Source organism: Phaenicophaeus curvirostris, chromosome Z, assembly GCF_032191515.1.
Source record: "Phaenicophaeus curvirostris isolate KB17595 chromosome Z, BPBGC_Pcur_1.0, whole genome shotgun sequence".
In the NCBI taxonomy this organism is placed as follows: Eukaryota; Metazoa; Chordata; class Aves; order Cuculiformes; family Cuculidae; genus Phaenicophaeus; species Phaenicophaeus curvirostris.
The window spans coordinates 48,235,419-48,258,316 of NC_091431.1; the positions used below are offsets into that span (position 1 = coordinate 48,235,419).

At 43.3% G+C, this 22,898-nt stretch overlaps 1 protein-coding gene across 3 annotated transcripts in view; it reads right to left on the minus strand.

Moving 5' to 3' along the window:
• KANK1 (KN motif and ankyrin repeat domains 1) overlaps positions 1–22,898 on the minus strand; it is a 93,507-nt gene that overhangs the window by 6,056 nt on the left and 64,553 nt on the right. For all 3 annotated transcript variants that reach the window (XM_069881046.1, XM_069881048.1, XM_069881049.1), the window contains 6 exons: positions 19,107–21,761; positions 9,136–9,354; positions 8,253–8,361; positions 6,870–7,079; positions 4,880–4,967; positions 1,942–2,161 (listed from right to left, as the gene is read on the minus strand). In XM_069881046.1, coding sequence (XP_069737147.1) covers positions 1,942–2,161; positions 4,880–4,967; positions 6,870–7,079; positions 8,253–8,361; positions 9,136–9,354; positions 19,107–21,761 — 3,501 coding nt within the window. The remainder of the gene's footprint in view (positions 1–1,941; positions 2,162–4,879; positions 4,968–6,869; positions 7,080–8,252; positions 8,362–9,135; positions 9,355–19,106; positions 21,762–22,898) is intronic.

Sequence of the window (22,898 nt, forward strand, 5' to 3'; positions counted from 1 at the left end):
TCTCCTTTCCTATGTGTCTAATAAGTGGAGGTATTTTCCTATTTGTCTTTCTGCTAACACTGCACAGTGATACAGAGGAATCTCTTATCTCATCTGCTCTTCCCACCAAACACACAGACATGGAATTCTTGAACCAAGAATCTGCCCATGCTATAACCACACCGCAAGATTTAGACATGGTCCAGAGGACGACTTGTTGAAACCTGAAGTTTTCCTGTTCACAAATATTTTCCAAGTGCAAATGCAGTGTGCTTCTGCACACCTTGCTCAAGTCACCTTTTTTTTTTTTGATTTTCCAGTTAAAACCCACTGTCTTCATAGGAATACACAAGCTGCTGTAAACTACAGGAGTCCTGACATCCAGCAACAGATAAGTATGCTAGTGCTATCCTGAGATACACCGAGGGGCAGTTTCCTCCCACCGCTGGGCCACAGAGCCAGCCTGATGCATTACACTGTGCTCCTGACATTCCCCACATTCCCCAGCCATGACTCACTCTTCCGAACAGGCTGCCTTCAAACAGGACCAGAGATTTCAAAGTGCTCTTTCCTGCCAAGGAAGGCTTTACACTGACAGAAGTGCTGGCTTATCAAAGAGAGATTTGTATCATTAATATCCTTGTTTATCTGATGTTACCCGTCTTGTTTCGTAAATGTTGCTAGGCTGACACTCCAACCATGCCACTGGCCTAGTTAAGCTTCACAACCAACTGTGATAGGTTTTGTAACTACTTTGAGGAAAGAAATGTCAGAAGCTGGCTTAAACAGATTGAATCCTGCATGGGACCAGTTCTAACATGTGACACTTTCTGCTGACTCCTTTCTAGCTTAAAGCATGTAAGGAGCAGATACTCTGGAGTTTCCCCTGTGCCACTATCTTCTCTACATGTGCGTGGAAAGGGAATTGAGAGAAGAAAGCAAAACAAAAGCAACTATACGAAGCATTATGACATTGCTCATAGATCAGATAAATGCTCCTACGTGGCAGAATGCCATACTGCTCATTTCCCAAAGGAGCAGTATAATGCCAAGGTGGTGGCTAGAAAAAGCTTCTGTACTGTTCCAGTAAAATTAAGCTAGACTGGTCTAAGTGTTTAACACAGACATTTATATCTGAATGCATCTTCCTCCATCCTACCTTTGGCTAAGCAGCAGCTGTGCCGCCTCGGGATATGAACTATTCAAATAGGTGTGGCCATGAAGATGACCAGAGGGCTGGTGCATCTCTGCAGTGAGGACATGCTGAGAGAGTTGTTTATTCAGCCTGGAGAAGAGAAGGCTCCAGGAAGACCTTATAGAGACCTTCCAGTACCTGAAGGGGCCTACATGAAAGTTGGGGAGGGACTTTTTAAAAGGGCAGGTAGTGATAGGATGAGGGAGAATGGCTTTAAATTGGAAGGGGGAAGATTTAGACTAGACATTACAAAGAAATTCTTCATGATGATGGTGGTGAGATACTGGAAGAGGTTGCCCATGGAAGTTCTAGATTCCCCCTCTCTGGAAGCACTGAAGGCCAGGCTGGATGGGGCCTTGAGCAGACTGGTCTAGTGGGACCTGTCCCTGCCCATGGCAGTGGGTTGGAAATAGATGGTTAAATTTTAAAGTTCCTTCCAACTCAAATCATTCTACAGTTCTTGTGCTGCTGCACTTGGAATACAGTCCAAGAATCAGGGCTCTACCTGTTTGAAACACTAATCAACTCTGTATAAAATTTACTTGGGTGTTTCTGTAACTTCTTCATGAGCCATCACCATCACTTCCAAAGCTAGCAATAGAAACAAGGATTCCAGACTACCCAAGTTAGCCATGATGTAACTGTTAACAGTTAAAACAGCTGCTACAGGAGGCCCAAACTTGATCTCCTGCTCATCAAGAATTCTACCCCTGAAGACTGTAAAGAACAAAAATGATTTGAAAAAATATGCCAAGAAGTCAACCTACTTGCATCCAGAAGAAGCTTTACAATTTCAAAGTTAGAATGTGAGACGCTGTAATGCAGAGCTGTGTTTCCGTTTCCATCTGCCATATTGATGATATGTCTGAGGACAGCAGGAGAAATCTCTTCAAAAGCAGTTATGTAGTCTCCAACCATTTCAGGGACAGCCGACTTCTGACTTGAGACACGAAACCACTCATGCTGGATGGTATTTAAACAAAACCTCTGCCAAAACCAAGACAGAAAAACTTACATATGGGTAATCCATTTAAAGGATTTTCCATCCCACAAGTCAGTATTGCAGGAGGTCAGGCTTTTTTTAGTCAAATGCAGGAATAAAGTATTCAGCTCACAAACAAGCTGTAAGGACTGAAGCTTCCCCTCTGACTAAACTCCTCTTAAAAGCACAGATTGTTTACTTCCTCTCATTTTACCCAATTCTCAGCAATGGTTCTCCTGTGAAGGCACAGAATTTTAGGATGAGATTACTCACAGAATTTATGGATATTAAACATTAGTGAAGAGAAAAATGACTTGGACTAACAGTTTCTGTTAAATGCTTAACTAAGTTTATAAAACATTGATGAACCTAAGACTAAGAGCAGTGGGAACACACATTTCTCAGGGACTTAAAACCACAGTATGCTAAGTGAACTAAGCCCAATTCCAAAGCATGAGTTATCAAATGCACAAAACAAAGAAGAGCTGGGCATTACAGAGGACGACTAACTGAACCTGAGCCAACAACATCACACTAACGAGAATGGCAAATACTGTTTTGGGGTAAATAAACAGATATATACATTGCATCATGTGTGATGCAGTCCCTTCTCTCTGCCTAGCATTGTGGAAGAGACAGCTAGGCTGCCTTGTCTGGTCCAGTCACTAAATGATATAAATGAGCAGTGAGAACCATTAGAAGCCACGGAAATCTAACCTACAGGACAGACAAGAACTTAAGATGCTGTGCTGAAAAAACAAATGGGGAAAGGAGCACTGTAACATTTTCACAGGGCAAAAAGCTGTTGCAGTGAGAAAGGTGTGAGCCTGTTCCTCACCTGCAGGATGGCTAGCTCTAGTAGTTAGGGATTTCAACAGCAATGAGAAGATACAGGTTAGCTATTCAGGATAAACTTTCCCATTAATATGGACTCAGGGTGCAGGGGTTGGAGACTCTTAGGCCAAATAACTGTCTGTTGGGAACAACACAGGTAGAGCTCATCTAGCTGTGAGCCAAAGGGGCTCCTGCAATCACCATCAGCTCTGACTTTCTAAGACAATTTCTCTAACCTAGAAGGACCATCATGTCCTTCTCTTCTCAAAAATCCCCACCTACAAGGGCAAGTTCAAGGACAATTTTGCACAGAAGACACCCAGCAAGCTTTTCCAGCCTCTAGGGAAAACACTGAGGACCTGTATCAATAGCTCTAGAGTGGGCCCCTGTCTGGCAAAGGGAAAATATTCTACACGTCTGCACTACATATATATCTGTACTACACATACATGCATTCATACAGAATATTCTATATCAGTACTATTATAATAAAAACTTAAAAGTCCAGCCACTTGAGTCAAAAGACCACGTGTATTATGAACATACAGAGTTAAAACATGAAGTGGTCATAAAGTCATACAATATTTTTTTTATTATTTTAGGCACTACTGAGTGCAAAATATCACTAGGAAATTATTTTTACAGTCACAGTACTACAGATACTACTAAGTAACTGGTACACTTCTTTCAATTTCAGTAACCAATCGCATCCCAAAAGGGGCAGTCTGCAGCTCTTCCTGGTGTAAACAGCAGCTGCAAGTGCTGAGGGTGTTGGAAGAGATTGGGATGATTCATTTGGATCCCTAGCTGTACTAAAGTTTACCCTTTTTGGACAAGACCTCTTTATCTGCAGACAGAGAACAAGAGCTGATTAGGCTGCATTTTCCAGCTTTAAAGCTCACTTGAGCTGGCGAACACTTTAAGTACAGCAAGAAACACATAAATTCCAATTATGCTTCCAAGGCAGAGATTATCACCAGGTTATGCCATTTTTGACACTTTCAGCTCCTGAAGCATTTGTTGTTCGAATGCCTAAACTACTCCTGAAGGCCTAACATGGAGTTAAAAACTACCCATCACAACTGTATTAAACATTTCCCTGCTCACCAATGTCAGAACTGGACACGGACAATACTTGTGCCTGTGTCTTACAGGTAATATTACTGTCTTCAAGAAGCTGCAGATGCTCTATCATAAAGGAGACTGGCACTGGATTGTGTGGTAATGTAAAAGGTAACAACTGCAACAACTGCAAAATTCAATTTCATATCACTAAGCAGTGCTCCTTTGCTTTCAGATTGCCCTCACAGAGTAGCATAGGCAATTCCTATACGAGGCATATAGCCAATTCCTATATAAAGCAAACACAACTTAATTTCTTAAGACAGAGTATTAACAATGAATCCTGCTTACTTCCTACTGCACTGATAAAAGCTGCCAGTGCAGCAAGCAAGACAGAAACAGTACCCCTGCACTTAGAAGGAGGCAGAGCACGTGCAGTTTCAGAATAGACTCTGAGCTTTTGTTAGAGGAAGAAATAGGCCTCTCACCCCTGCAATCTCTTAATGTGAGGCCCAAAAGCCACCCACAGCAGTTCTAAATCAATGCTTACAAAAATAACATGGGAATGTAGGGTTGTGTTGAAACTGCACTTTCATGTTACTATTTTCATGTGTGTGTCTCGGGAAACAAAACCCCAGCACACAAAGCACAAGTACATTCTCTGGACAAAAGACTCCTGATAGAAAAAGAACTTCATGACTCTTTCAGGAAACACAAAATCCTCTTCTGCCTAGCCACTGCAGTGCTGGTTCTGCAAACCCAAAACGTATCTCTCCCTGAAGCTTTTTTGTTACAGCTCAGAGATAATTTTGCCATCCATTGCTTACCACATCTTTGTTGGTCAGTGCCTTAGGGTCATCAATGTTGTTTCTCAGCAGGTGACAGGCAGAAAGCATCTTTTCACTTAGTTCGTACCTGAGAGAGACAGCAGAATACATGGCATGTTTCAATTTTTCTCTTGATGTTCCATTATAGAAACATTTACCTTCCTGAAAGTTGTGTAGGAACGCATGTTTCCATCAAGCCATCAGCTCCTGCAATGCAGAAGCTGCTCTGACAGCTCTTCTCTGCAAGGATTCCCTCCATGGCGAGTGGAGCCGCTGGCAGGGCTGTGGATGTCCACAAAGAGGAAACATGTTTTTCCCAGATGTATATGGGAGGAGCAGTGGGAACAGAGATCAGGCAACCCATCGCTTCTGTGCTTTAGACTTGGCAACTCTTCTAGTGGAAATTCTCACCTACTGCTCTACTACCAGCATGTATTATATACTCTCCGCTTTGATTACTTGATTAACAAGGGGAAATGCCAACTGTTCTGACTGAAATGGAATTAAATGGTAGGAAAGGGCACATGTGGCGTTTCCCTGGTTCACTGGAACCAGTGTTCCTCATCCCATCCACTATGGAAATTTAGACTCTTTCTCCAGTCCACCTTTGTATTTTTACTTCTGCCTCCTTTACATCACAAATTTCAAAACTCAGGGAACAGGTGAAAATAAGAATGCCCATCACTGTGCCACGTGGCACACCATGCTATGGCTAATGCCTCTGCCTACAACCTGCCACAAAGGGTAGTGGCAATTTTCCAGAAAAATACTCCCCACAAGTGGAAAGGCTAACACCCTCATGCGTGTAATGTTGGCATTTTAGCCCCTCCGGGTTACAAGCCATCTGCTAGTGCTTCCAGAACAATTAAGTGCTCCACCACTGAATGGACCACACTTGGTCCCACATGGCCATGCATCCTGCCTCTTCCCATTGAAGGCACACTGCCAGGGGAATCAGCTTGCAAAGAACAGGCTCCTCAAGTACATGAGGCTATCTAAGCTGCCCAGCTGCCCTTCACCACCACCTCTTGCTACGGTAGGTTTAAACTGAGAGCTCCTTTGAGAAAACTGCCCATCTTTTTGTGTGACCTGTAAAATAACAGGCTACAGTACCGTATAAATACAGCTCAAGGCACTTTAAAACTTACAGCTCCAAGGCCTATGAATATCCCTAAATTACAAATTTCTGCATCTCTTATTCAGCAGGTGATAATTAGAACTAAGTTTGATGCTAAGCTGTATCTCCAGAGAAACATGACGCTAGTTTTGTCTTAGCTCTTTTACTACTATTCCACACAGAGAATTTTCGAAGCTAGCACACTTGTAAACATCTGCCAAATTTACTATCTATAAAATACCCCTTTACTATCTATGTTTGTACTTCATTTTGTCCCAAGAAATCAAGAATCAGTAAAACTCACCACATTACTGCTTTCCATGTGCCAAAAAGAAAGCCTTGCCAGTCAAATGATACTTTACACAGCGCATTAGCAGCAATTTGAAACTTAACTTAGACATGAAATTCTGAACAAGTGAGTGATGGTAGCCTTTAAGTATATGACAACATATGATCCATATGAAGTATACAACCTCAGGGTTGGACAACCTCCTTGCTGCAGTACGCCATTATCTCACCGAGAAGTACCACCCACAGTTGAGATGCTGTGGAAGGCGCAAATTGCAGATGCACTCCCAGCAGGCTGCTGACCCAATGTGTGTGGCTCAAGACTCATTTGCTTGCTAATTTACTGTTTTACAGAGCAAGCTGCTTACAAGTGCCATTTGTGACCTGGTAGAGGCTCTACTAGGGGTGGGGGGCAAACTATAAATGGACTACTTAAAGCTGCTGGGGTCAGCCACTGGAAAAAACATCCTACGAGACCTTCTCCCCATTCACACAAGGTTGTTTTCCCATGAAACTGCCTCAGGAGGAGAAGCAGCAGCAGCCGAGCAGCAATGGGGAGTGCTCAGGAGACAGTCAGCAACCTACCTCTCTCTGATTTCCACCTCCTCAGCCTCACATTCTGCAGGGATGCTGTCCTTATCTGCCCCCACAGCACAGACCTCAGAGGCACAGGGCACGGACTGTCCCTCCACTATGTGCCGGTCGCAGGGGTACTCGTGGTCCTCACACTCCTCCTCTGAATCCGAGGAGGAGCTTTCCTCAGAGCTGGAGTCATCACTGGAAGTTGTCTCATACCTGGGGGGAGAACAGGCAAGGGTGCTTGCACAGCACCATTCAGCAGCAGTCAGAACCCACCTGCTCTTGTGCCAAGGTGAAAAACATCTTGCAAAGACTTAGCCCTCGTTTTCTACACAGAGACCTTTGTTACTCACTGAATTCAGTGTCACTGCCAAGTGACACTGTGATTACGTGCACAGTGTGTAACGAAACAGCAACCTATTTTAAACAGAAGTCTTAACATACCATCAGACCTTGCCTTAGCTCCAAAATGAAATTATGTTGTTCAGGCTAAATTGTGTCATTACTTCAATAGGCAGATAAAAGCAGGGAAGATAACAAACGTATCTAAAGACAACAGCCACAATTTTAACATTTCTTCCTCTGACAACCAAAAAACTTTTGATATTTTAGCTAAATACATGTGGTTTGGACAATTATAATGCTGATTCTAATGAACTGTCTTACCTCACCAACTTCAACAGCCGACGAATTAATGTGCTAAGTCTATTCTTCTAGTGTACATAAATCATTTACCAGTGATAACATTTCACCACTGCAAGTTACAACGTGTTTAGCCAATATGTGTCAAATGAAGTAACTGCAGTATTTAGGATATAAACTGCACAAGGCATTTGTATTAAATTAAAACTAATCTGAGGAAGGGGCTAGAAAAGCTATATAAAAATAATTTGGTGAAACTATTTTAAAGTTCTTTGCGACATTCTGCAAGGGTTAAGTAATATTTTTAAACGAAGATAATTTTCCCCCGTGTTTTCTGCATTTGTGTAGAAGAATTTAATCTAGTGCAAAACCAGAAAAATTAATTCTTAGCCAGTGCCATCTCTTGCTGCATTGTTGCTGTACTTGCCTGCTGCCAAAGACATATTTAAGTTTTCCTTACTAAAATATTGCCTGAGAAACGTTCCCATGGCTGTTTTAAGTTTGTTTAATTTTCCCAGTGTTAGATTGGGCAGCAATCTAATCTAGAGGTACTTGAGACTGATGTCACGTGTGACTTGCAAGCACATAAGGTTCACAGAGGATGAAGATGAGCTCAGCTGTTTCATTCTTTCCTCCAACCTTAAACTCAGCAAATGCATCCCAACCTAAGAGAAAGGCAAAAGCTGATGGGTTCCTTCTTTCCTTCCAGTGTGAAAGCTACAGATTTCTTGGACACAGGTCTCCTACCCGCCATTAATGCCAACAAACTGGAGGTTCTTCTTAGTGTTGGTCAAATCCTTTTTCCCATCCCTTTTCTTCATGATAGATTTGAGTGTATTTTCATTATTAGTGCATACTGTTGAAAAGGGAGACAAAAAACATGAATTAGTACAAATCTGTAGCTGGCTTTGACTGCAGTAGTTTAGACAATTTTCCAAAGCAAATAGCTTTCTATTTAATTTACCAACTGAAGGTCAGCTTTCTAATCTTTTTCACACACTGGAAATAGAGTAGCACTTCCAAAACCATCTGAAAACAGAAAACTAGTTTAGCCTAACCTTCCCATCTTCCAATATGCTGCTAACCTCCACGATTCTTTAAAATACTTCTTAAGAAAAGACACTTCTCTTTTCTTTGCTATTTGTGAAATACTCCTAACCCTGAAATGGGTTACTCTGTTCTGTTAAGAAAATCTTAATTCTTGGTGTCAGATGACAGTGGCTCATTGCCAGAACTAACACATTAGTACAGATAGCACAACAATAACCTATTCAACCAAGTGGGGAAGTTAATCAAGGCCGGTCTTTTAGATTTTAGTATTCACTGAATAACTTTTAAACCAATCTCTAAGCATGAGACAGGTAAAATACTCATACAAATCTTAGTTTAAAGGAAAAATATTGACCCTTTCTCTCTTGCTACACGTTCCTTATGAACACACTGAATAGCACTACGATCCATCATTTAAAACCCAGCTACTATCTGCAGACACAGCGACTCAGGCTGTAACTTTCCCCATAGCTGCAACTTCTGCTTTCACAATTTTGAGAACCCTGAAAATCTCCCTTAACTGTATTTCATATTCAAACTCCATCAGCATGATGAAAGGTGAATGCGAGCCAGTTATTACCATAGAGGCCAGAAGCAAGCTGATCATCTGTCAGGTTAATTGGAGTGAGAGTTTTGTCCTGACAAGAAAAGGACTTCCTTCCCCGAACAGCTTCCACCAGTGGACTCTTCCTCTCCTCCTGAGCAGGCACAACGTCCTGCTCCAATTTCAGCGTTCGCAAATTTGAAGTTAAGTGGGTATTTGCAAATTGGCCGTGAGGGATGTACTCCAATGGAGCACCTGCCAGAGAACACAGTAGGCATTATGGACAACTCAGACCAAAACATTTCCATCAACACTGTGATAAACTGGGTGGAAAAAAACAAACTGGGAAAAAAAAAAAGGTGGAGGGCAACACTTGTGCTCTACAATACCCTTTTCTGAAGATCCAATAGGAAAAGGGTGTGACTGCTTGTAGAAAATACAAGAAAAACAGCTTTGAGTTTTCCTTTCCATGAAAACACACAATACAAAAAAAGGCTATAAAGATATTTGCTTTAAAATGGATGAAGGGAGTGTTCCTTCCTTTTCCTTCTCTTTTGGTAGGTGTCGTGACCCCAGCTCCTGCCACCCTGGCTCACGGTAGACTCACTGAGTTGCTCCTCATTGACATGCCTGAAGAGTTCCTTCACAGACTCTGCATATGACTTCTGCAACAGCAGTGCCCTTTTATCTTAGAATTTTTTGAGAAATGTCACTCTCATGAAAGCAGAAACTTTTCAGGAAACTTTCCTTTTTGGCAGCATTCCAGTAATAATGAAAGTTATATACTTTACCCAGTTACTGAGACTACCCCTATAAACTTCCCACCAACTGCATTTATTTATTTATATATTTGCCCCAGCCCCCCCCCCCGCCGTTTTTTTAACAGGATTGTACTGAGCTAGTAACTGTAGTTAAATCAAATTCCAAATGCTTGGGTAACACTTTTTTTCTCCTGATTTGCTGGCATCCACTACTTTTTCCCCTCTGTGTGTTTCAAAGGCAGTACTAATTACGCACACACTTTCACAAATTCCCCTGGAATTCCTCCAGCTGTGCTATTATGATGGCTCTAAAAATCAGCACAAATGCTTCTGTTTGTGGAACACACTTTTTTTTATATGCACATTCTTCCTTAAGTAATCCTGCTAGCATTTCAAGGGGAAAAAAAGATAATGTTTAATTTACTTCAAACACTGTCACTTCTTTCTTTCGAAGGTTACTTCAATCACTTCTCTGCAGTTCTATTCTTTGTATTCATCAATAACTAAGCCACTGCAACCTCATTCAAACAGATGAGTGGCACTCCACAGGATGCTAATACATTGTAGTAAGGTAAATTTTTAGGCTGGACATTAGGAAAAAATTCTTCACACAAAGGGTCATTGGGCACTGGAACAGGCTGCCTAGGGAGGTGGTTGATTCACCTTCCCTGGAGGTGTTTACAGCACAGGTGGACGAGGTGCTAAGGGGCATGGTTTAGTGTTTGGTAGGAATGGTTGGACTCGATGATCCGGTGGGTCTCTTCCAACCTGGTTATTCTATGATTGTATGAAATTCCAAATATTCACTTTTAGAAACACAGCTGACATCTTTACTGCTCTGGTTAGACTGCCCTTCCCCCTCCCTGCTTCACGTCAATATTCTTTTTTTTCCTATAACAGCTCATAATGAAGCTAATTTTTCCAAACACTGTCACGTCCCAGCAGCTTCCTCCACTTTGCTCTTGTTCCCACCCAGGTCTCTCAGTTCCCAACTGTCCCACCCCACATACATTTCCAAAGTGACTTATCCAGCAGTAAGACTCACCATACACTGCTTATGGCTCCTCCAAGCTACAAGGGGAAGCTGTGTGCCAGTAAAGGTACATGGCAGGCTATTGGCAGACACATCACTTCAGGTAGAGCGAAAAAGCTTCTGCCCTCTCAGGGAAGCACAGGGTGAAGGCGGCAGCTATTACGGTGCCCCCTATGCAGGAACAACCCCTCAGGACAGAAAGGGCACCCATGGAGATCAATAGGGAAGTCTTGCCCTCACCCCCCACTCTTTCCTTGCTTCACAGCAGTGACTGACTTCTGTCAAGTCTCTTCACAAAAGCCAGGACCATCCCTCATCCATCAGCCAAGGAGAAGAGGGCTGCCGAGGCTGAGCCAAACCCAATGATTTTTAACTCTCTCAGCTGAAAAACAAAGAAACTACCTCTCCCTCTGCTTCCCTGGAGCAGTGACAGCAGCAATTAGAGAGCACCAAACAGAGTAACAGCTTCCAGCTGCAGCTGGTGGCAGCTGCCTTGGCTGGTTTTACCAGGTCATCCCTTCTGCTCCAGTCTCACCATCGAGGACACAAGGAGGGAGTGGAGGAAACTTGCTCTGAAGCAGCAGAAATATGCAAAGCTTCCAAAGCTGCCCAGCCTTACCATCAGCTGGTCTCTCTCTTCTCCATCAGGCTTCACAGTCCTCCAACGAAGAGAAGGACATAGGTGAACTTGTAAGTGCTTGGAGCTGAGGGCAGCCAGGAGGCTCTGTCAGGGCACAGCGGGAGTCCCGTCTGACCTGAACAGACAGCGCCCCAGTGTCCCCTGTCACCCCGTGTCAGCAATACTGAGACCACCAGAGCCAGAACCCGAACTTCCTTCTGCCCTGGGACAAAGCTGGGAAAGGAGCTATAGGGTAGGACAGCAAGAAAGCAGAAGGACAGTAGCAGACTTCTCTCCCCTACCTCACAGTCACTCTCCTAGCTAAACCTGCCACTGATGCAGCTAGATCTCAGTAGGTTCCCAGAAGCACCACACCATGTTCAGGATCTGGGGCACGTGGCCCATGCCTTCAAACACAGAAGAAAAGGTCCTGATTGGCCCCAGCACCTGACAAAAGAAGATGACAACAAGGCTTGAGGAAAGCACACAACATATACGTGTGCACTAGTAAAACTGGCCAGTGCACTCATTCTCCCAACTCAGCTGTTGAATGCCTACACTTACTGCAACTAAAAGAACCCAAGGTTCAAGGAAAGACAGCTTTGGGCCCAACACAAGCATTAATGTTGCAAGGTATTAATTAGCATTTAACATCAGCTCTCAGGCCCTCCCCTTTACAAGGCATACAACTTAAAGATGCCTGGAGAACAGCAACCTAGTGCAAATCTCTGGGGAAAATGGATGAAAGAAGCAGTTGCGCTACCCAACACTATGGTCAATGCTTTTTAACAGATTAACCAACTGCTGCCCAAACCAAGAAGCTGAATGAGCTCTTCCTTCAACACAGCTGCAGAGTTGTTGCCAGGGCCAGAGGCACACATCTCAAGTGTGGAAATGAAACCCTGGCTGAAGATCACTACCAGTCTACACAGACCTTAAAACAAACTCTTCATCTTGCCTCACACAGACATCGAGTATGCTTGCATGGAATCCTTCTCGCTGACACCACGTCACAGTGTACAACGCTGACAGTAAATCAGTCAACAGGTTCCACACCTAGCCAGCCACTGCCTTGGGTAGATTCACCTTGCTCATTTTTCTTAGTTCACTACAACGGGCAAATGAAGAAAATCTGATGTAAGTTTCTAATATTGGCGTAGTGCAGCTAACCTCAGCATGGAGCTGTCAGGAATTTTCTAAATGTATTTTGTACTACAGTACAGGATCTTGGAAAAATTCCTGAATAATCTAGAAGCAGAAATACGATAAGACAAAACAAAAAATTAACATTCAACTGTTCATAAACACTTATGCCAAAAGTATATCTCATCAGCTGCAGAGGGCAAGAAGGTGCTCTAGCATCTTCAGTAGTTTAGCCCCAGTGGTTTGCAGGAATGAGAGTCCTTATTTTTATTTTTTTTGAAGGAACCTCCTTTCCTAAATCATTTGTACTCTTTTTGAAAATCTCACCAATTTAAACCAGGGTGACAGCTAAACTACTGTACATCACTACCAGATGACATTTCTGGCACCTATAAAATATGTTTTTGTTATCAAGACAGTATTTTCCTTCCCAACTGCAGACCTTCCCTCCCATTTAGGAGTGCATGAGTATTCATGTAGTAAGCTGCTTCAGGGAACTCGCTGGGTGAGTTTTAAATAGTATTGTTTCCCCTGCATTTGTGCTGAACTCATGACAACATAAGCCTGGCCTTTACCTGCTTTTGAAGAATTCCATTTAGCCTGACAGAGGCAAACTGAAGTATTACTATAAAAACACTTTAACTTGACAATACTTTTATCCCACTAGAGATCAAGAGAAGATAACTTAGCATTTAGGCTGGAACATCACAGGCTTCTAGCTAAAACAACGGCATGAGCTTGCTGCTTGGGTGGTAGCTGCAAGATTTTATTTTTAATCTGTTCATCAGTGCAAGCATTTATCTGCACAGCATGTTTAGGACAGACCATGATACAAGCTATAGACTCCCTATTAACGACAGTGCATAAATGTTGTCTGGAGCATATGCAGCAAGGAAATACTTCTCTTTCATACTGCATGATTTCTTCATGGTAGCAATAAGCTCCCTATGAAATCACTGTAACTGAAAAACATAAAAAACCTTCCCAGTGGTCTTCAATCTTATTAAGTTGCTTTATCTTCAATTTTTTTTAAATCTCAATAATTTTTAATCCACTTTTCATTTGATCTATGCATTGGAACTATAAAAGAATGAAATCCCACTCTACTAAGGTAAATAAAAAGGCAGTGATGAACAAACAATATGTTTAAACATTTACAACGACTGACATTAAGTCATCCACCTGATAAATGTGTTACTTTAAGACTAAGCACAGTTTCATTTTAAAAGCTACTTTTGAACTATTTTGAGTTAAAAGTCAGTGAATTTAAAATTTCAGACCAAAAAAATGCCACATACGAACTTTTTATATGAAAAGCCAACAGAAGCCAGATTCACTAGGGGCCCAGGCATACGTAAATGTTGCAACTACCACTTGGCTCTAGGGAAAATGCTCCTTTAACAGGGCATCTCCTTTAATAGGGATTGCAAGACCAATCTCAATTTCATTTTCATTCTCACTTTAACCATTTTTTTTGTGTTGAGAAGCTGGTTTACATCCTCAAGCTAGCTTAAGAAGCCAGTTTGTTTAAAGTCAAAACTGACTCCTTTAATTGAATGAGACTAAGCACTAAAGTGACATGTCTGTGAAGCAGTTTATCATCTTATTTATGAAATCTCTCTTTTCAAAGACAATGACATGTGAATCTTGGTGAAAGTCAGTCCTTAATTTTTCTGATGAATGGTGGATCAAAGCATCTCTGTTGTCTCAGAACTCTTCTCATTTATGAGGAGCTGGTTTTCTCAGCTGATACTTTACTGTTGCCGAAACACGACAACACTTCATTGGAAAAAAGGGAATCTCCTGCTATTAAATATTCATAGATGTGCCTGTTACCATGGGAGCTGAATTCTGAACAAAGTTCAATGCCTGAACATCATGTCCCTGTGCCACAGCACAGGGAGGAAACTGGGGTTTTAATCTTTTTTTTCACTCTAACAGACAAGCCAGTAGGCTGAAACTTGCCACTCTCTAAGCAACAACAGATTTGAAAGAAAAAATTATTTATACTTTGGCAAATTATACTTCTTACTGACTGAAACAGAAATGAGGAGATAGAGCAGTCTTCAGATTCAAACATTTCAGGTAGTCCTGCCAAAGCGTGAAAAAGCAAACATTCTAGTGGTAATAAGACTAATAGGCTCATGCTAACACATGACCAAGGAAAGTACATTAAACCTCTCTAAAGAAGTTTATGGAGATTCACTTGAATAATATCTCTACAGGACAATTACTGACCACATCTCTGCTTCTCTTTTTATATAGCTAGATGGGTATCTAAAACAGAAAAAAACCCCAGCCAAATGCCTCACTTCCTAAAACAGAGTTCACTACAATTTTCAAATGACATAAGCATTTGAGCTTTATAAGTTATCACAGCCAGCACGTCAACCGGTATCATGTGCCATACAAAAAATGCACAAGAGGCGTTGTATTCTTGGAGATGCCAGCCAGACACATGTGAACAAAGACTACTCATCTGGCACACAGCTGGAACTATCTGTATGACCATTCTGCACCATGCTCTGCCTTCCAAGGAATATCAGAAATGCTTCATGTACATCAGTCACCTTCTCCTGCTAAGAGATGGATGCATCCTGCTTGTTGAAGTAACAAGCACATCTGTACAGAAACTTCACCTGGTGACTAAAGCATGCATCTGTGTCAGACCTGAAACTAGGGGCTTCACTGACATCCCTAGATACAGACAACCAGTCTGATTTGTAGCAGCCCACAGCTCAGCTTGGTCCTCTGGCACGCCTGTGCCTCAAACAGCACAGATTTCTGATCCTCAGGCATGCCTCTAGTCTTCAACTATACTAGTGTGGTCCATGCTTCCAAGAGCGTGCTATCAACCCATCAAGCTTTACAGAGCTGGAGAGAAAAAGCTACAAACTTTGTCAAACAGAAGAGATGTAAAGACAAAACAGCCTTCTCTAATTCCCTGCTGGTTTTGCATTACAAATAATGATACAGAGAGAGAGAGACAATCATGGCCACAATACCTCCTTAGTCCTACACACCATCTTTGGGCAACCAGAGGCTTCTCACACCACCATGATTCCTTCATTCCTTCTGTTGTCCCTCAGCTTGCCTTCCCAGGTCTGAATGAAAGTTACAGCAGAAAAACTTGAAGCACGTTTTCACTAGAGAGCACATCTTGTCTTCCTGACCCCTGAGATTTTCTGACAACGCTTGCTTCCCACTTCCTTTCACTCCCTCCAGTCTTAAGTCAAGAAGCTTCCTCCTTCCTCACAATGGTTAGCGTAATGCTTCCACTGGGGTGCTCAGTCAGGATTGCTCCAAAAAGCAACCATATAACTGAGACTCCAAAGATCACTGGGGCAAAATAAGCATGCACTTTCAGGTCAAATATGCTCAGGTAATTTTTCAGGGCAACAGTAAAGCAGTTGTTTTTAAACACCACCCTTGCAAACTCCTTGGCTGTGAGAGATGTCCATCTACAAGATTTCTTAGAATTCCATATAATTATAAACCCTACAAACAGCATTAGGCATCTGGCTGATATTTTGCAAAATGCATCACACGTGCACTCAAATGTAACTTTATGAAACTTCTAAAAAATTACGTGACAATAAGTGGAGAACCTGAAGGTGCTCACTTCTCTCAGTCCTGCTATATGCTGTCTGGTCTAATAAAGATCAGTTAGCATCTAGGTTTGTCACCAACATCTACACAATGCAGCTGGACACAGACAGGATGCCAATGCTTGTTAATATGACTTTGTGAATTGGAAATGGGCTTGTCTGTCCAGCGGGTTTTATTTCCCTGACACCATTAGGGCTTCTGAAAGACAGTACATATGTAATCAGGAGTTGCTTAGCTACAGAAGTTAAGGTGTTTACTTTGCAATAAGAAATATACTAATTACTAATAGACCTGGTTCAGAGATCACTGCAAAGGCCCACGTGGGAACTAGCAGGGAGAAAAACCAGTAAAATTGAGAATCTGACTGATGTGCAACCTCAGGCATCAGAAGCAATATGGACCAAAACCCCTTTAACATGGCAAACTGGTACCCAAATCACATGCTTCAATGCCAGGTCAGGTATTTTTGCCCTGAAAGGACCTGGCCTTTAAGAGATGCTTACTAAAGATGCTCTTTGAATAAAATATTAAAGACAACAACACTGCGGCTAATCTGAAAGCAGATACTCCTGCCTCTATTTTCAGACTGTTTTTCTAAGAAAATGAGGCTTGCAAGGTCATGTTTCTTTCAATAATCTAAACCTGATTGCTCATATTAACCAAGCCAGACTAGAGACTCTGAAGGATTTTTGTATTTATACAAGCTCCACTGAAATCAAGCTGAGATGCCAGGCATGGAGAAAAGGGTACTGGCTGTCTTCACACACAAGACACCCACAAAGCTACATCCAAGAGGCCTAAATGTGAGGAAAGACACGAAGAGCTCACAAGCTATCATGAGATACAGATACACAGAAAAATACAAAGGATTTATTAGTTCCAGCGCTTGCAGAATTATTAAAGTTAGTGCTTCATTCAGCAAAAAGCCTTTTACAGAAAAATTAATGCCTGATTTGTAAAACCACAGAAATAAGCAGCAGGACCAGCAGAGAAAAATAGTAAAGACAGTATTTTCAAAATTAAGGGAAATATTTCAAACTTATAACTCCCTTCCCACTCTGATTCTTCATAGGTTTTATCTGTTACAGCCCAGAGTCTGATTTATGCAGGCAGTCCTAGCATGCAGTTCTCACCAGGGACTAAGAAAGATTTTACACTAAGCACCCACAGCTAAAGTCACTACAAGTTACAATAAAAGTATTCCAGAATATTTTTATCAAGAATGTGAAATCTGAATCCGAGTAAGAACATCTTTAGCAATATAAGATCCATTGCTCCATCTGCATCTAAATACTTTCAAGTCTCCAGACTACACATTTGATACTGTGCAGTAAAAGCAGAGGAAGGGATTAAGGATTTACAGCTATTAAAAATTCTGGTTCACTCTTACTATTATTATACTTATTATAGTATCATTACTTGTAAGAAGCCCAAAATATAAAGTGCATAACAGAAAGATAATATTGCATGTATAGTATTGCATTGCATGTATGCAGACAGGACATCACATGTTTTCTTTACCACTGCTTAAATGTTGCTGGTCACTTTATGGTGGGAAGCTGTAATTTTTACTTCAACTCATTTAATGGATGGTTCAATTTAATGCATGAATATTGAAAAGAATCAGATTTCCCAAGCTGCCTTTTAACAAAAATAGGTAAATTTTAAGACAGTAAATAAGCTACAAGACCTTCACATAGCAGTGCATTAGCTGATAATATTATGCTAACATTAAATGGTATTTATTTGGGGTATTTTTTCCAATTCAGCACCCATGATACAGATGAACTTGCCCAAGTTTTTCCCATTTTCTTAATCTCTTGTTTCAGCCACTGCACGGCAGGACCAAGAAGACAGTATCCAACAGTCATTGCTAGCAATTACGTATTAGTTTTCAGCAAGCCAATGTGTATAAATTTAATAGTGATGTGGCTGGATTCACAAATAAGTCAGAAAAAATATCTATGTTTTAAACTAGACTATTAGACACCCATAAATAATAATAAAAACAAAGGAGCAAGTTTGCCCGAGGGAATAAAGAAATCCCTCAAATTAATTGTATGGATATTAAAGTTAATAAATAAAATGCAAGTATTTAAATCTCAATTTTTGCCTTTCCTGAGTGTCACCAAATCCTCCAGCAGTAATTACAGCTTATACCTTTCAAACATGAGGCTGTAATTAGGGATTAGGACAAACAATTATCAGAACAGAGAAGATGCAAGATGTGGTTTCTGTGAAGTGTTCTGGAGTTGCCTATTACAAAGTCATCAGCCCTTCTGGAATGGGGAAAGCACCTCACAGCTCTCTGGATGAGAGGCACAAGGAGTAAGGCAATGGAAGAAACTACAAAATCCAGGGGAATGTTTGTGGAAACAAGTCAGTTTGACACAGGCACTGAATGTGAGTTTCAGCCGCTTTTGAATTCAACATTCCCTGTTGAATCTGACACCACGGTTTTAAAAAGCATATGTCAAGTATAAAGGAAGAACAAAATTCCAAACCCACAGGCATTAACCTTGAATACTCTCGAAGTTATCAAATGGAGTCAACACCTTGCACAGTGGCCAAAACCTGCATACTTCCAGATACCTCTCCCGCACGGTCATCATCATGGTCAGGTCTTTCAGAGTCTGCTGCACTGGGACCCACCTCTCTTTTTTCAGTTCCCAGTAGTGTGTTATAGAATACCCAATGGGCACGTCCAGCAACAGAGTTAAGTTCCATATTTAATCAGGGAGGATTACACACTTTCCTCTAAACTAATCCAGAGCCTAGCAGGTAACTGACCTGCAGCACTGGCAAGGAGTGGACCAAATTCATGCCTGGATGCTGGGCTTACCTGACATGGCACTTCTCTCCATGCACTGCTTCTGAAGATCCAGGTTCCGCAGCTCCTCTGTGCTGGCGTATTTCATGACAGAATTAATGGAGGTGAGGGTGCTGATGAGCTGCGAATTGAGAGATCCAATCTGGGAGTGGGGCTCCCCAAAGGCTTCTGCCAATTCACTGTAATTTTCAGCAAGCAGCATCTGCTGTTCCTGCAGCAGCTTCTGCACACGTTCGATGTAGTGATCCAAGCCTGCCCTCAGCTCAGGCGGAGGCAGAGGGCTTTCCAATAGACTGCTCACTGGCTCATACACAGACTCTTCCCCAACACCAATGCTCCTGGTGCCAGATGGCACAACTGGCAATGGAGGGGGCCCACAAGCAATGCTCCTCATTTTTAGACCAACCAGATAGTTCTCATGAATATTTATCTGCCCAACACCACAGTCTTTGGTTTTTATTGCAGAGGGCTTTTCAAAGCCAGGGTGGCTAGAGAGCAAGGTGCCCACTCCAACTGAACGTGTTTTAGCAGATGAGTGAACATCCTTCACCCGGCCATCTCCTACTGCCACGCTCCTTGTCTCCACGCTATCTGTGTTGGTCTGTTTATCACAACTGATCAGAGAGGTGTTTGTCCCACAGTCTGCCAGGGAGGCTGTCTCCGTGCCGGTGCACTGGCTCACCATCTCCAAAGCAGTGCTGGTTTCCTGGCTAGTCATAGAAGGCACAGCCATTACCGTTGCCTCTGTCCTGCGCACAGCCTCTGTGGCTGTTTCGCGGGACGTGTGCTCCTTCGGGATGCAAACCACCACGTCCACTGAACAATCCCCACAGCCCACAGACCTCACCGCTCCACCCACCTGTTCTGTCCAGTGGGGGCCTGGCACACCCACCAGCTCCTCTGTGTTGATACCTGTTTCACATACGCTCATCTCTGCACCCACTGCCTTATTGTGCATCTCAACAGACCTTCCTGTGCCCTGGTCTCGCACCTCTGCCCTCTCCCTCACCAGCCACCGGCTCATGAGCAGCTCTGGGCCTGTAGCCATGCTCCGGGTGGCAGGCCTACATGAGGTGCCAACGCTGCTTGTCTGCAGGTGGTTTCCCACTGATGAATCAGAAACGTCCACGTGATCTCCCACCATTTGGTCTCTCATTTGTACAATGGCCTCAACCATTGTGCTGATGACACGGGGCTGAGCCATCACGGCTTTATCTACTTTCTTCCTAGACCCAGCCACTTGCAGCTGCTGTTTTAATTTGGTCATTTCCCTGTCATGGGTTGTTTCCTTTAACTGAACCTCTAGTCTGTAAATCTTCTCCTTAAGGGCTTCAATGGTCTGCTGCTGAAGCTCTATTTCTTTCTCAACCTCTGTAGATAAGCCAAGCATAGCCTCTGTCACACCAACCCCAGACTCCCTCACTTTTTTCTCTGTCCCCACAGCTACTTCTCTGTGTTGCCTTGCAGATCTGTTGTATATAACTACATCGTTCATGTTCTCATCAGCACCTACAGCAACAGATCGGGTTTCTTTTGTCAGGATTTCTCTGTTTACCCTTAGGTTTACTGGACTTTCGTAGCTGCCATCCTGGATTTTTTTCTCCAGGGTTTGCATCTCAGCAGTCAGCTGCCTGAACTCCTCTATCCTCTGAGAGCTCTGTTCCATGCTCTCCACCTCCTCCTCACAATCTATATACAGTTCTCCACCTCTTCTGACCTGAGACAAGTGTTCCCACTGCTCTGCATTTCCTGCACTGTAGGATCGCTTTCTGAAACCGTAAGTGTCATTTTGGGTGGCTTTCCTCTGGTTTTTGAGCTCAGCCATCATGTGTCTCTTCTCTTCCTGTAACACTGAAATTTTTACCTGCAGCACAGGAATGGTCTTGACTTGCTCCTCAAGCTCCTTGAGACGCTTGAGGGCAACCGCCATTTGCTCTCTGATGTGCTGCAGGTGCACTGGGCTCACATTGGTGACCGGCGTGGATATTCCTGAACTCATGGGGCTGTGACGAATCGAACTACCCAAGGAGGAGCTGAAACAGGCACCATAGTCGCCATTCCCCTGATATCCATTCTGCAGCTGCTGAGACATGTGACTGTACCCACTGGATCCCACGAAAGAGGGGAGGGAACTTGTGGAGCCCATGCCTCCAAAGCTAGAAAGCCGGGGCCTGCGGACATCTCCAGGCGTGACCTGCATCATCCTCTCCTGCTCAAGTCGCCTCCGTGTTTCCATGAGTGTTTTTGTTACATGGAGGTTGTGTCGAGGAAGCTGTGGAGAGGGAGGAGGAAGCTGCCTACTCTCAGGGACAGATAAGTAGGAGGGAGATGCTTCAAAAGAAACGGAGGGTCTTGCAGTGATGGATGAGGTTACTTGACTCCTTACTGCCAGACAAGACTGTTTGTTCTCATCGCTGTTTGATGAAGAGAGAGACTCTGTGGAGGTCCAGCCACCGCACTGGCCACCAGAGTTCTTGGTACCCACAAAGACTGGTATGGCTTTCCTCTTTTTTTGGATGTTTAGTTTCTTGATGGTATTCCCCTTTTGTATATCATCCACATACTTCAGAAAATCCAAGTCTAGCTGGTAGCCATAAGGTGTTTCCACAAAATATGGATCTTTCCGCTCTTTTTCATCTTCTCCATTTATAATAACTTCCTCTTTTTCTAGAAAAGAAGACACAAAATCAGCATTGGAAAAGAAACTACGTCTCAGAAAACTAGGGCTGAAACACGAGCCCAGAAAGATGGGTGTTCTGCTGGAGGCAGAAACTGCTGCTGCAGCTCAGCAAGCAGACCAGCTTTCTGCTGACTGACCCTCAACACTAAGTCCTGATTAACTTTTTCAAAGTTAATCAGTAGGTTTTCAAATGCTGAGAAGTGCATACCCACACAAATGTGCACACGTGCACACACGATAACATCTATTAACAAAGGGACACAGAAGTGGCACTACTAGCTCAAAGCTGTCTTTCCCTGAATCCTGTCTTCGCACGTCACGTCGAGCTTTTACACACGCTAACCCGCCACGTAAAGACAACAGGATTACAACGTGCTGCAAAAATCATCTGGACACCAGCTTCTCTAGAGGGTGCGTGTGAGCAGGCGACGGGAACTCCAACGCCACTTCTTATGCAACCGATGCCATTCGATTTTACACAGACCTGCAGCTGTTTCACGGCTGCCACCAGAGCAGAAATACCAGTTTGCCCTCACCTCAGTTCACATTACTTGCACCAGCGCCTCCGCCTCTTGCGTTTGGAACTGCTTGAAGCCCCCAGCGCCGCGGCGGGACGCGGAGCCCCCTTCCAGCAGGGTCCCGAATGTCGCTGCCCCCGAGTCCATCTTCCAGAGGCAGGACTGCTCTGTCCCCAAACCAATCTAAATAAAACTTCGCCTCACTCGCTGGGCTTCCTTGAACTGAGTACTTATACCCTGCGCTGCTATACGACCCGCTCCCCCCTCCCTCTCCAAAAATAAAGGGAAAAACAATTGTTGCGCGTTATGAGCTGGAGGGATATGGGAAGGCAGCTTTCCGGTTACCTGGATTATCCACATGCCTGTGTCCCCGCAGTGCAAGCTCTCCAGCCAGGTCTCCCGCCAGCCCTGCCCCCGCCCCGGCTTCTCCTTCTTCACCCCATAAGGAAGAGCCCGGCGGGTCCGGCCCCGCCCGCACCCCGCTCCCTGCCGGCCGAGAGCTCCCCTGCGCTTCTAAAAGGCGAAGCTTGCAAGCTGCGTCCTCTTAAAGGAATATGAGCGCGGACGGGACGCGAACAATAACAACAACTCTCAATTTGCTGCAGT